This window comes from Myotis davidii, unplaced genomic scaffold (genome assembly GCF_000327345.1).
Source record: "Myotis davidii unplaced genomic scaffold, ASM32734v1 scaffold726, whole genome shotgun sequence".
Taxonomy (NCBI): Eukaryota; Metazoa; Chordata; class Mammalia; order Chiroptera; family Vespertilionidae; genus Myotis; species Myotis davidii.
In genome coordinates, this window is record NW_006297808.1 from 1204358 (window position 1) to 1218253 (window position 13896).

At 47.2% G+C, this 13896-nt stretch overlaps 1 protein-coding gene across 2 annotated transcripts; it reads left to right on the forward strand.

Annotated features, from left to right (window-relative positions):
* The first annotated feature begins 2743 nt into the window (after positions 1–2743).
* On the forward strand, positions 2744–10874 carry RHBDD2 (rhomboid domain containing 2). Of its 2 annotated transcripts, XM_006773379.2 has the most exons (5): positions 2744–3011; positions 5046–5453; positions 7911–8061; positions 10334–10713; positions 10750–10874. In XM_006773379.2, the coding sequence occupies exons 1-4, from the start codon at positions 2834–2836 to the stop codon at positions 10686–10688; spliced, it is 1092 nt and encodes a 363-aa protein (XP_006773442.1). In that variant the 5' UTR covers positions 2744–2833; the 3' UTR covers positions 10689–10713; positions 10750–10874. The 2 variants fall into 2 exon arrangements, with proteins under 2 accessions (XP_006773442.1, XP_015425754.1); XM_015570268.1 differs by having other exon boundaries at positions 10334–10797.
* Positions 10875–13896: the final 3022 nt, after the last annotated feature.

The window sequence follows — 13896 nt, forward strand, 5'->3', positions numbered from 1 at the left end:
TCAAATAATCTAGAATATTCTTCCCATTTCAAGATTTCTAATTTAATCACATTTGCAAAGTCCCTTTTAGCTACACAGAGGTTCTGGGATTAGGGCATGGACATCTTCGGCGGGGGTGGGTCGTCATTATTTTGTCTCCCACAGGGCGTGTAGTGACAGAAGATGAGCTGAAGAAGGTTAGAAAGGAATTGTACATTTGGGGTGTCCTATTAATTCTAAATTGTAACAAGAGTACCTTCTAAGTTACTTTTTTTTAAAAGCATGCTTTTAAAAAATATATTTTATTGATTCCAGAGAGGGAGAGGGAAAGAAATATCAATGACAGAGAATCATTGATCGGCTGCCTCCTGCACGCCCCACACTGGGGATCGAACTCACAACGCAGGCATGTGCCCTGACCAGTAATCTAACTAACCATGACCTCCTGGTTCATAGGTTGACACAACCACTGAGCCACGCCAACTGGACTCTAATTTACTTTTTAATAAACTACCCAGGCTGCTGGGTGAGGAATAGGTTGCAGGTAGAGATTACAGCATTTGCTGACAGATTTGAGCTAGAAATGTCCTCACTGGTGTGCCATGCTCCCTGAGAAGTCACCTGTACCCCAGCCTCAAAGTCTGGCATGTGGAGAACCAGGCACTCTCCACATAGGAGGAGGATGCCCAGCAGAACTGTAAACAGAGGTGTCTCTGGGTAGCTCATTTGGGGCTGGAAGTCTCTTTGTGGACCAAGGGCAAAGCAGATAGGATAAAATTGATCTCACAGTCCCATGGTGCCCCATCCCCATGCCCTCCCGCTGAAGGAGGCTCTGTTTTTTCATTCCAGTTCTCTACCCCATGAGTTCAAGGAAGGTCTTTGGGTTTCCTGGAGGCATAATTGGAAAAAAAAATGAGTAGAGGAAGGCAGAATCAGAGAGACAGACAGAATTCTCATCAAGTCACCAGATGGCCTTTGCTTGCACATACCCGGGAGCCCAGTATTGATCAAAGCAGCTCATTCCATGGATGGACAACCCAAACTGTCAGAAAGTTCTTTCTTAAGCGTGTCTCCCATTGTGGCATTTCCACCATTCTGCCTGAGTGCTCCACTCCAGAGAGACCCAGAATAAATGTACTCCCTCTTCTCTAGGAAAGCCCTTCAGATAGTTACAGTAGCTCATTCTGGAAGGGAAGTCTCTTTGTTCCCTCTTCCTTTCCCCCTCCCAATCCTGGTCACTGTTTGTTGGACAAGCTCTAGTTTTTCCACATCTTTTTTCAGAATGTGTGTCTAGAACAGCCGTGGGCAAACTATGGCCTGCGGGCCGGATCCGGCCCGTTTGAAATGAATAAAACTAAAAAAAAAAGACCGTACCCTTTTATGTAATGATGTTTACTTTGAATTTATATTAGTTCACACAAACACTCCATCCATGCTTTTGTTCCGGCCCTCCGGTCCAGTTTAAGAACCCATTGTGGCCCTCGAGTCAAAAAGTTTGCCCACCCCTGGTCTAGAAGTAGACCCAGAACTCCTGGAATGGCCTGACTGGCACAGAGGAGATGGGACCATCACTCCCGTCCCCTTTCCTCGGCTCAGACTTCAGTTCCAGCAGCCTCAGTTCCCGTCCCTTATGTTTAGCAGCTCCACCACAATCCTGATTCCTGATTTATATCTCGCATCCTGTTGAGTAAAACCTTAATTTTCATGCCCACTGCTGTGTCATGAGCAGCATTAGTTTCCATGTACACAGTATTCATTTAAATATGTCCCACTGCTTTATATTTATGTCTGGGAAATTATGCTTCTATTTTAGAACTAAACACAAAAGAAGAATCTCTGCTTCTCTTCCTGATGTCCAAGGGAACGCAGACACGGCTAAAGCTACAGAGAGGGGGCAGAGTAGGCCCTGAGAATGGATCTGAATATCCAGCACAGGCTGCGAAGCATTTATTTTTCAGTAGTCTGTGTGGCCTCAAGGCAAATTTACAGACAGGGAGGCAGGGCACGAGAGGGGAATATTATAGGGAAAAGGGCAGAACACTGGAGCCTAGCAAGCCCGGTTCAAATCCCAGTCCTACCATTTCCCACTTGGGACCTTGGGCAAGTTGCCTCACCTTCTAGAGCATCTGTCCTCAGGGAAACAATATTCCAGGGTTCTACCTTCAACAGCTGTTCTCTGGCAAAAGCGCATGTCTAACTTCAAGTGCCGACACCCTGATTACTAAGGCGGGATATTACATTCCTACCAGTTCAGGGCCTTCACAGAATCCATCTTTAGTTTCACATTCCTGCCTCTCCAACCCAGCCACGGAAGGCTGCCCCAGCTGTACATCTGGACAAATCCAGGCCATAGCATAGGTGTCCCGGTGCCCAACCTGTTCCTTAGCAGTGGGAGGACCTGAGTTCTCACTCGTCTTTGCCATTTAACGAATTAGCCAGGGACCTCCCCAGACCTCAGTTTCCTCGTCCCTATAACCTGGATAAACACACATAAGGGGGTATGTGGTGTGTGTGTGTGAGAGAGAGAGAAAAAGAGAGAGAGAGGTGAGTGTCCTGTAAACCACAGGGACCATAGTCATTAGGTACCTAGAGCGGAGATGAAATTCAAAGCACTGCCCGGAGCCGGCGGGGCCACCAGCCCGCGGAGGTAGAGGGTGCAGGCAGGACTCCCGGCTGTCCATGCGCGAGGGAGGCTGGTCCCCGCAAGCGGATTGGGCAGCTCGAAGCGAGCGGGGCCTAGGGGAGGCGGAACTTCCTGCCGCCTCCCCCGCTGTTGCCAGGGGAGATAGCCACGGGGAGGCAGAAGGAGCCGGCGAATTGGTGGCGCCCAGCCGGCGCGGGCGCGGTGGTGGCTATGGCGGCCTCGGAGCCCGGACGTCGAAGCTGGTGCTCGCGTCCAGAGGTGCCGTCCGCCACCTTCTTCACCGCGCTGCTCTCGCTCCTGGTGTCCGGGCCCCGCCTGTTGCTGCTGCAGCCGCCCCTGCCGCCCTCCGGCCTCTCTCTGCGATCCGATTGCCTGCGCAACTGGCAAGGTGAGCAAGGCGGGCTCGAGCGCCAGGTGTCAGCCCTTTTCCTCCGACCTCGCCAGGCCCTGGGCTTTGTGCTCCCAGCACCCGCGCCATCAGGCCTCACTTCCAGCTACTCCGTCCGCATCATCATCCTCTCTACCCGGAGGACCAGCCCCATGTTCCACGACTTTGTCTCTCCGGAGCCCCCCTTCGTCATCATAAAAAAAAATTTCCCTACTCTGCTGTGTTCCCTTCCCTGTCTCCACTGGACTGATGAAGGCCCCCTCAATTCATTCGCTAGGAAACAGGTTTCATCCACCCGTGCGCACGCTCCCCGGAGGATTTTTCCTCTCCCCCTCCCTTGTCATATACACACTCAAGTCTGCTTTAGGGCCTAAGTCCCTCCCACTGGAATTTTTTTTCCCCTCGCATCTTCATCAAGACATTACAACTTTATCTATGGCTACCCCTGTATGAGTGTCCTGGCCTCTTGAGGTTTAGAATTTCTTCTGCTTCTTCGTTTGTATCTTAATCCTGAGTCAGATTCCCAGCTCATGGGGAGAGAGGCTAGATTTCTTTGGGGGAGAGAAATTTGCGGAGCGATTAAGTATAAACATCTGCTGGTAAACTTCCATTCTTTCCTGGGGAGGACGTGGGAAATTTGTACGACTTGCTGTTTTGCAAAGCGCACACACATTATTTCATCCTCTGGATGATCCCATGATGTAGGCTTTATTATTGCCCATGATTTAGATGAGACTGAGGCTTAATGCAGAGAAACAGAACTATTAAGTCAGCTGAGACAGAACCCAGATTTTTCTTTTCATCGTGTGATGTTTTGGAACTGGAGCTTTGGGGTATATAATCCCCAAATCTATAGCGTTGTTTCTAGCATCTTCACATTTACACTTGGAATTTTAGTTGTGGAAGTATTTGACAAATAACCATGTACGCTTCAGATAATGAGGCCTGACAGAGATGGCCCGGCTGAGGATCACAGCCTGCCTCCCTGTTCAAATCTAAAACTTCCCCCCACTGGGATGCAGAGCAGGTCATAGACAGATGCAAAATGTCAGCCTACACTGAGCTCCCCATTTTCTTTAATTTACAGCTTCCCCGAATGTGGGGTTCATGGGCATATGAGTATTAGACACATAAAGGACCTTTGAAGGCCTCAAGTATAATCTGTTACTTCATACTGAGGGAACAAGCCATGAGGCCTGGTGACCTGACTAAGTTCAGCCTGCCCTTACAGGATAGAACCAAGATTCCACTCCAAGTCTTTAGGCTCCACGTCCTGTATTACTGCCACTTCACCAGTTCCCCTCCTTCCGTTTAATGTTTTGGCCTACAAGGACAAAAGTACATAAGACATGTCTGCTTTTAGAAAAATAGAAGTTAAATTCTCTGCTGTCTTATTGCACATAAAGTGTCACTCTACCTGTAGGATTGGGTAAGCACTTTCAAGGAAGACTTGTGAGTTTTACACCTATATTATTAGTGATAATTTTATATATTTTATATCTAGATTACAGTGATCTTTATAGGTGCAAAATAATTCATGGTCCCTTTTTTCTTCCTCTGAACAGCCACTATGGAAGGAGAGGTCAGGATTACAGCCGAGGAGACTGGCATACAGAGTGTTAAGGGACACCCACTCAATCTACCCTGAAGCTGTTACAATTAATTAACCCTCAAACTGCCTGGTGAGATAGGTCAGTATTAAAACCTAAAAAGGGGGCATAAAGCAAATTACAAATTCAAAGACTATCCCATGCTAAAAAGTATTATTATTTTTTTCCACATGTAAATCAGTCACTGAAAAGACTTACTCCAGGTGTGGGAAAGAGCAGGGATTTAGACATTCATGCCTCTATTTTGAGTCTTGGGTTCTGATCATTGTTGCTTCCCATTGCTTATCTTGGCTCCTGGCTGATTATCACTGGTCCTCAGTGCGCTATCATAGGAGCTACTCCCCCTTTTCTAGGTGGGTTGTAACCTGTCTTTCCCACCTTGGAGCAACCTATTGTCAGGCCTCTAACCCAGCTCCCTCTACAGTTTACAGGCTGGTGACCTACATCTTTGTGTATGAGAATCCAGTTTCCCTGCTCTGTGGTGCTATCATCATCTGGCGCTTTGCTGGCAATTTTGAGAGAACCGTGGGCACCGTCCGCCACTGCTTCTTCACCGTGATCTTCGCCCTCATCTCCGCTATCATCTACTTGTCATTTGAGGCCGTGTCATCGCTGTTGAAGTTGGGGGAGATAGAGGATGCCAGAGGCTTCACCCCAGTGGCTTTTGCCATGCTGGGAGTCAGTGTTGTCCGCTCCCGGATGAGGAGGGCCCTGGTGTTCGGCATGGTTGTGCCTTCAGTCCTGGTGCCATGGCTCCTGCTGTGTGCCTCCTGGCTCATTCCTCAGACCTCTTTTCTCAGTAATGTCTGTGGACTTGGAGTTGGGCTAGCATGTATCCTTCCTGGAAGGGAATGATAGAACGTTGACATTCCAAAGAGTAAATCAAGTTGGAGAGTTTAGAGGGGTCATGTAGGTAGAGCCATGGGGTCAGATATAGGTAATCTGAGTTATAGCTTTCAGCTTTGAAAACCACACGACCTTGGGTAGATTTGTTGCTTCCCTCTTCTAGGCTAGAATTTCCTCATCTGGAAAATATCAGTACAGCTCTCTCTTCATGCCAGTGTAGTGTTACCAGTTAGTAAAATATTCTGATTTAGCCCTGGCTGGTGTGGCTCAGTGGTTGGAACATTGGCCCATGCACCAAAGGGTCTCGGGTTCGAGTCTGATCAAGGGCATATACCTAAATTGCAGATTCAGTCCTGCCCCGGTCGTGGCCGAGTGCAGAGGCAACTAATTGATGGGTCTCTCTCATATTGATGTTTCTCTCTCCCTCTTTCTTTCTCTCCCTTCTTCCCTTCCACTCTCTCTAAAAATCAATTGAAAAAATATCCTTGGGTGAGGATTAACAACAAAAATTTCTGATTTCATTTTTTTCCCCTTGTAAACTAAGGTGTAAGTGTACATTTGACTAATTATGTTATGAGTTTTCATTAGAAGAATCTGAAATATCCATGAGCTGGAGATGTTCCATGAAAGGAATAGAAAACAGATTTCTTTGTCTTAATTTTGTTTGGTTTAGTCTTTTTCTCATAGAACACACACATGCATGCGTGTGCATGTGCACAACAAAAACCACCCACTTTTTTTTATGATAGGCTTTTACATATGGGTGGTTAAAACTTAGGACAAGCCTTATATCCCTTGTATAAATATTCTGGCAATTGGGGGGGAATCTAAAATATTTATTTTATTATTATTTTAAAATATGTTTTTATTGATTTGAGAGAGAGAGGAAAAGAGAAAGGAACATCAGTGTGAGAGAAACATTCATCTGCTACCTCCTGCATGCCCCCTACTAGGAATCTAACCCGTAACCCGGGCATATGCCCTGACCAGAAATGGAACCTGTAACTTTGGGACGACACTCAGCCAACTGAGCCACACTGGCCAGGGCGGGTTACTCTTTTAAACATTAGAATTGGTAGTGTTGGAGTTAGATAGGTACATTTCTAAAATCACTTTCAATTTGTGCTTCAATTATCTATTTGGATAGATAGTATATAAATACACATTGATAACATAACTGCTATTTTTAATTTAATTGATTTTAAACCTTTCTAATATGAAAATTGAAACCTAAATACTCCCATATAAGCACTATTTTAACTGCATTCTACAAATTTTGGTTTGTTGTGTCATCGCTCAGTTAAAAGTATTTTCTAATTTTCCTTGGGATTTCTTCTTTGACCCAGGGTTTATTTATAAGTGAGTTGCTTAATTTCTAAATGTTTGGTGATTTTCCAGATTTCTTTTTGATATTGATTTCTAATTTTATTTCATGAGGTAAGAGATTATCCTTAGTAATTTTACAGTTCTTTTAACTTCAGTTCTGGCCCAGCAGTTGGTACATCTTGGTGAATGTTCTATGTGTACGTGAAAAGAAGGTGCATTCTGCAGTTGGTGGGTAAGAAGTTTAATATATGCCAGTTAGGTCAAGACACAGCAAAAGGAGAGGGCAGAGCCTTCTCCTTATACTTGTTCTCTCAATTACTAAGAGAACTGTTGAACTCAAACTAAAATTGTGGATTTCTTTTTTCCTTTCAGTTCTCATTAGTTTTTGCTTCAGATATTTTGAAACTCTATAATGGATGCATACACATTTAGGATTGTTATGTCATCTTAATGAGTTCCCTTTTGTCATTATGAAATAGACCCCTTTATTCTGTGTTAATATTCTTTGTCCTAAAGTCTTCGTTGTCTAATACTAATAGTTATTCCAACTTTCTACTTTCTTAAAATTGGGATTTGCATGGTATATATTTTTTCACCCTTATATTTTTAATATGTCTTTATATTCAAAGCTTGTTTCTTATAGATAGCATATAGCTGCTTCTCTAATCTTTGCCTTTTATTTTTTAATATATTTTTATTAATTTTAGAGGAGAAGAAGGGAGAGGAAGAGAGAGATAGAAACATCAATGTGAGAGCAAAACATTGATTGGCTGCCTCCTGCACAATCCCCACCTGGGATTGAGCCCGCAACCTGGGCACGTGCCTTGACTGGGAATTGAACCTGCAACTCCTCCGTGCCTGGGATGATGCCCAACAAACTGACCCACACCGGCCAGGGCTCTGCCCTCTCCTTTTGCTGGGCCTTTTTCCCTCTGAGGTATAGGGGATAGAAACTCAAATTTTGTTTTCCCCTGAGCTTGAAAAACCAATCAGAGTTTATGGTGGAAAAAGCACTAATGCCCCTGTGAATTAAATGTGGGAACCTGTATTCTTCTCTGGGGAGTGTTTAGCACTCCTCTCTAGCTGCCTCCAATTTTACTTAATATGCCAACCTCAGATGGCCTCACATACTGCTATTCCTTCGACATCTCAGAGAAAATAGCATTGAAGCTTGACCAGAAGTTCCCTTTCAGCCTTATGAGGAGGATTTCGATATTCAAATACATCTCAGGTTCTTCAGCCGAAAGAAGAGCAGCCCGGAACCAGAAGTAAGTTACAGAACTCAAATCTTATTCTTAAAGCAATTCCAGGGCCTGTAGATGGTGTGACTAGTTCAGTGTCACGGGAAAAAAGGAACAGGATGTGAGTAGCTCTGGGCCCAGAACATCTATGCACAGATGTCTTCTGAGCACTCTAGATTCTGGCCAGCTGCATCTGAAGTAGGGAGTGAGCAGTAATGGGAAGGGGGAAGGCATTAGAAGCACTTGTGAGTGACTGTGACAGCCAGCTTGAGGGAGTGGTCTTAGATAGTGTTATTACCAACCCTCAGCACTGACAAGCGCTCTGCAGGTTGGATTGGGCTCTAGCATGGCATACTGGTAAGAAGCACAGACAGGCCACACAGCTGACTTGGTGGCTTAGGAGGTAGCACACCCCAAGACCTGAGAGATCGGGTTTTCTTGGCCATCCAGCAAGAGAAGGTGAAGTTTACTGTTTCTGGTCCAGGCTCGTTAACTCTCAGTGAACAGTGTAAGCAAGCTGTCAGAGCTCTTGTAGCCTCATTGCTTCCTTTGGCCCGAAGGAAGGACAAGAGTCTTTCTCCGTGTAACACAGGCAGGAGAGCTCAGTCTAGATTCTAGAACAAGGGTCCCCTGCTTCCAGGTCTTCCTTACTCCCTTTCCACTGTGCCACACTGTCGGCCGCTTGTCCTCCTCTGGCTCCTGTCCATGCTCAGATGACATGGTTCCTCCAAAAGTAAGGGCTCACTGTGAAGTCAGGATGCCAGGGGCCCCTTTTTGCCTTCAGCCATCTGTGAGGTCAATTTGCCCTCTGGGACTGCCTGCATGTGGGTTTGGGTTAAATTGGAGGTGGACATTCTCAGCCTTCACAGGCTCAAAGCCCTTTGACCATTTTCAAAAGCACATATTTGGGGGAGGTGGATAATTGCAAAAATAAAAAATGCATATTCACCCACTTTGCTCCAGACAAGTAATTCCTGAGGTCTCAATGTTGGGAGACTGTTTAAATATAGAATGAGATGAATTGTGGCTTTTGGACTTTTAATTGTTCTCATGGAGTCTTAAGGGTCCTCGAATGCAATTTCCCACTCTGGGAAAAAGTCCCCTCTAAAACAGCTGGCTGTGGTCACAGTCACCCAGTCTTAACTTTCACCCCCCTAGTGGCTCGGAGCTCACTCCAAGGCAGCCCCTGATGAGAAAGTTCTTCCATGTTGAATTGCAGTCACCTCTCTATAACTCTGACTCACTGGTGCCAGGTGTGATTCTGCTTAACTGTGACATTCAGCTGTGGGTGGAGGACATGGTAACTTTTTCAGTTCTTCCCATGTTTGGTCCCTCATTATCCTGGCCTGCTGCAGGCACCCAGAACAGGACACAGTGTCAGATGGTCTGACAATGGCACACGGGCAATACTACAACACGTGTTTGGGCATTTGACGTGGCTCTCTGGACAGCTTTGCCTCTCTGGAGGCTCTTGTTGGACTTCTGCTAGGCCAAAACCTCTGCATTTTAAAATGTCCTGGAAGTGCTATTAAGTATCTGGTGTCCATACTTACTTGTACATTTGATTTGTGAAGTTGGGTTTTAATTAAAATGTACACAGGTTTAGTCCAGTCACCTAACAGACATCAATGGTGTTGGCATTCATTCTCCATATTTGGAACTTTGCACAAAAGTTCAGAGGATAAAACTTAGGCTGTGTCTCCATTCACAGTCTCAGCCACACGTGTCTGTTTTGGGGCCCTGAGCCTCAGCACAGATAGCTTCCCACACTGTCACTGGTTTCTGCCGGCCAGGACTTTGAGCTGTGAGTGAGTGTTCCTGAAATCACAGGTAGACAATCTCACAGCAGACAAGGCCTGGGCCCAAGCCCTTTGTTACCCCATTGGAGCCTTCCCACCTTCCTTCCCACAGGAATGGATCCTTTCTTTTTGGGTAGAATTGCTGAGCCAGCCACTGATTACTGTGATCTGGTCCCCTTCTCCACCCAGTTTGCAAGCTGCTGCGAGTAGGTTACACTCAGGTGGTCTCACTCATGAGCCCAATATCCCTTCATCCTGCTGGCTTTCTGCAGGACCATGAGTGGGACCTTCCCTCTCTGGGCATCTGTTTTCTGTTTGGTTGAGTTTAACCTTTCTCCCTGGCTAGTACTTAGAGTCCGTTAAAGCAGTGTCTAGAGCACATTGTAATATGAAGTAGCACAGTGACCCCAAGCTTTTCTCATTTGGAATGACAGCTGGGGGTGCTGTGTGCCTTGGCATTTCTAGCTGAATGACCATTTTTCTCTCTTGTTCCATTCCAGGCTGAACCCTGTGCCCGGCTCCTACCCCACGCAGAGCAGCTACCCTCACCTGTCCCCAAGCCCCCTTGTTGCTCAGATGCAGCATGCCAGTGGCCAGAAACTAGCTTCCTGGCCAGCCTGTGCTCCTGGGCACATGCCCAGCCTGCCTCCCTACCAGCCTGCCTCCGGCCTGTGTTACGTGCAGAACCATTTTGCCACAGCCCCTAACTCCTGTGCCTACCCAGGTTCCGTAGCGGTCTCCTTAGGGGTCCAGCCCCTCATCCCCCTCAACTGCCCTGCCACTGAATGTTCCAGGGCCCTGCCCACTCCAGAGACTACAGACTCCAAGGAATGCTCAAGGATCCTGATCCCTTGATGGGAAATTTCTAGGGAAATTATCTTACATCTGACCTTCCGGAGAAGGTCCTCTCTGAGCTAAGGTTTTCTTGACAAAAAATTATTTATTAAACACCTCTGTGCCAGGCTCTGTGTTGAGTACTTTGCTATATGTCCTTATTACATTTTCTTTTTCCTTTTTTTATATATTTTTATTGATTTCAGAGAGGAAGGGAGATGGAGAGAGAGATAAAATCATCAAGATAAGAGAGAATCATTGATTGGCTGCCCCTGCACACCCCCATACGGGGGATCAAGCCTGCAACCCAGGCATGTGCTCTTGACTGGAATCAAACCTGGGACCCTTCAGTCCACAGGCCGATGCTCTATCCACTAAACCAAACCAGCTAGGCCCTTATTTCATTTTTATGACAACTTTGTGACGTATATTTATTGTCCCCATTTTGTAGCTGCAGATGCAAGACTGATTATATGACGATGCCTCGCTCTGTAGTGGCACAGCTGGGCTTCTTAGTTGTCAGTAGTCACCAATGGTTCCAGCTCTGCATTTCCTTCCTGTCACTGTGTATAGTACTCAACTGTATTGTGTCTGTGTCTGCCCTTGGGGACCTCCCAGCCGGTGTGCTCGGCAGCCCCCAGGCATGCATAGTGTTTTCCCTGCAGTGACTGCCCACTCCCCACTCCTTAAGACTTCTGCCCCAGAAGTGGTGAGAACCGCAGCAGCATGCTGGTGGATCCATAGTGTTGATTACCTTTGTATAAAGAAACAGCCTCTAAACTGCTGTTGGTTTGTGGTCTCTGTGGTCTGGCTGGAGAATATGGAGAGCAGGATTTGGGCAGGGGTTATATAGGGTGTGATGGTGAAGTGGAGAGATCTAGGAGGCGTCAAGTCAGGCAAATGGCCTCCTCCACCCAATGGGGATCCGGTAGGGGGAATGAGTTGCAAAGGTGCTGGGAGAACTAAAAAGGCAGACAGGAAGGTTTGGTAACCTTGAGATTGGCGACAGCAGGGAGCCACTACTCAGGGAGGAGAGGGTGTTACCAGAGCCAGAAGTGGGATCACCATGAGAAGGACTCCCTGGCAAGACCTTATACCAGTGATGGCGAACCTTTTGAGCTCGGCGTGTCAGCATTTTGAAAAACCCTAACTTAACTCTGGTGCCGTGTCACATAAAGAAATTTTTTGATATTTGCAACCATAGTAAAACAAAGACTTATATTTTTGATATTTATTTTATATATTTAAATGCCATTTAACAAAAATCAACCAAAAAAATGAGTTCGTGTGTCACCTCTGATACGCATGTCATAGGTTCGCCATCACTGGCTTATACTAAGGAGTGGGTGATACGGGCACTGGCAGTGATGGCATCTGTAGCAAGAGTGGGGGACAAGAGCCCTTGCTTCTCCACCTGTCCTCTAGCATCAGGGTCTCCCATGGGCCAAATTACCCAGGAACCTTTTGGCAAGTGGGCCCAGGAAATGTAGTTTTGGGTGGAGGGGACTCTGATGCAAAACAGGACAGGAATGTGAGCCAACGGACACTGGGCCAGCCTGAGGAGAGCGCGTGGCTTCTATAAGTCATCAGCTGGAGCTCCTCGCAGCGGCCTCACATTGAGAATGCATGCCAGTTGCAGGTGTTTTCATGGATATCCTAACACATGACATTTGTTCATTCCAGGAGCCAGATGGCCTACTCTGGGCTGGATCCTTGATACATTCTGGGTATTAGAGGCAATAGGACACCTACAAATCCACCCAGCCCAGGTGAGGACAGACAGTGACAGGCTCCTACACTAGACAAGGGGTGGGGGATAAAGCGCAGAGGATGATTCCCCAGGGGGATTGTGAATTAGGGTTGCTAGCCAAGAAGTTGGGTGCCAGACCACAGCTGGGATTTGTCTGCGATCACAACACATCTGGCAGGGCCTGGCCTGGGGCTTCTGTCTCCAACCACATCTGGCACCTTTCCCACAGTGTCATTCAGTGAACACACGCTGCTGTGTTCCTTAAACATTTTCCCGCCACTCTAGTCTCAGGCCTGTCCCCAGAAGCAGATGAGAGGGCACTTGCTCCCAGTGTGGCAGGGTGACATCCCTTGTGTCTGCCTTCCTGCGTGGACTGTGCTGTGGAGCTGCGGAAGCTGTGGGCCTTCTCACAGGTCCCCAAGTAACAGACCTGTGAGGGTCCTCAGAGGTCGTTGAGTCCAACCATCTCCTTTGCCCTGGTTTTACTAATGGAGTTCCAGGGAGGCAGGATGGTGCTGGCAGTGCAGCCAGCAGCAGCCCCTTACGTGGGCCCTACCACACTGCTGCTTTGAGACTGGTTCTTAGTCTGTTTGTTCCTCTGGGCTTCCATTGGTTTGGCCACAGCTAACAGCAGGAAGCCTGGACCGAGGTCAGAGGGGGCCATTTCTCCCCTCAACATACATTTTAGAGGACCTAGAGGGGATCCAAAACCCCTCCCCATTTTCCTACTGAGCCATCCAATAGTGTGTCCCATGTCTGAAAACAGAGTGCCTGCCAATCCTCAAGTTGGGACTAGAGTTGAGATGAAAGTCCAAGTCCACCCAGGTCAGTGAGATCAGAGAACCCCCCAACATGAGGCTGATGATCAATAAATACTTGTTGAACAAATGAATGAATAGGTGATCCCTGCCTTTGGGGAACTCAGGCCAGGTCTGAGGGAAGGGAGAGGGAATGGAAAAATAAAGAATTGTAATTCAGCCACACTGTACAGGTGTTCAGAAGGCCCTTGACCAGCCTGGAAAGCTGGGAATCAGATTCGTAGCTCACACCTTTCCATGGAGAGTGGGCTTTGGAGGGAGGGAAGGACAGCACCAACCACGTCCTCTGGCTGTTGTTGGGAGAATGAAGAATACAGCACATTCAGCATAAGGGAAAGCCATTATTCCCTGCACTCCAAAAAAAATCTCTCCTATCCCCAAGGCCGTGCAGGAACCACTGCAGCCAGAGAAACTTCCTGCAGTTTCTTTTCTTCAGCAGTAGGAGGCAGCAGAGAAGCGGAATTGCACTGTGGCAGCCCTCTATGAATATGAACCTTCCCTGGGGCCTGCTATGCTCCCCAGCCCTGGGGGTAAGGGAGGGAAACAGCTGGCTCCTAGGACAGTGAAAGGGCACTGCAGGTAATGAGCATTCTGCAAGGGTTCCTTCCTTCAACACGTGTCTCTCTCTCTCTCTCTCTCCTTCAACACGTGTGTTTCTCTC

What these genes read in the sequence shown, in the direction of transcription:
- RHBDD2 (XM_006773379.2), top strand. Translation starts at nt 2,834, where the DNA reads ATGGCGGCCTCGGAGCCCGGACGTCGAAGCTGGTGCTCGCGTCCAGAG. An exon ending in ACTTGGAGTTGGGCTAGCAT is followed by an intron (nt 5,454 to 7,910) that starts GTATCCTTCCTG and finishes TGCCAACCTCAG; the next exon opens with ATGGCCTCACATACTGCTAT. An exon ending in AGAGCAGCCCGGAACCAGAA is followed by an intron (nt 8,062 to 10,333) that starts GTAAGTTACAGA and finishes GTTCCATTCCAG; the next exon opens with GCTGAACCCTGTGCCCGGCT.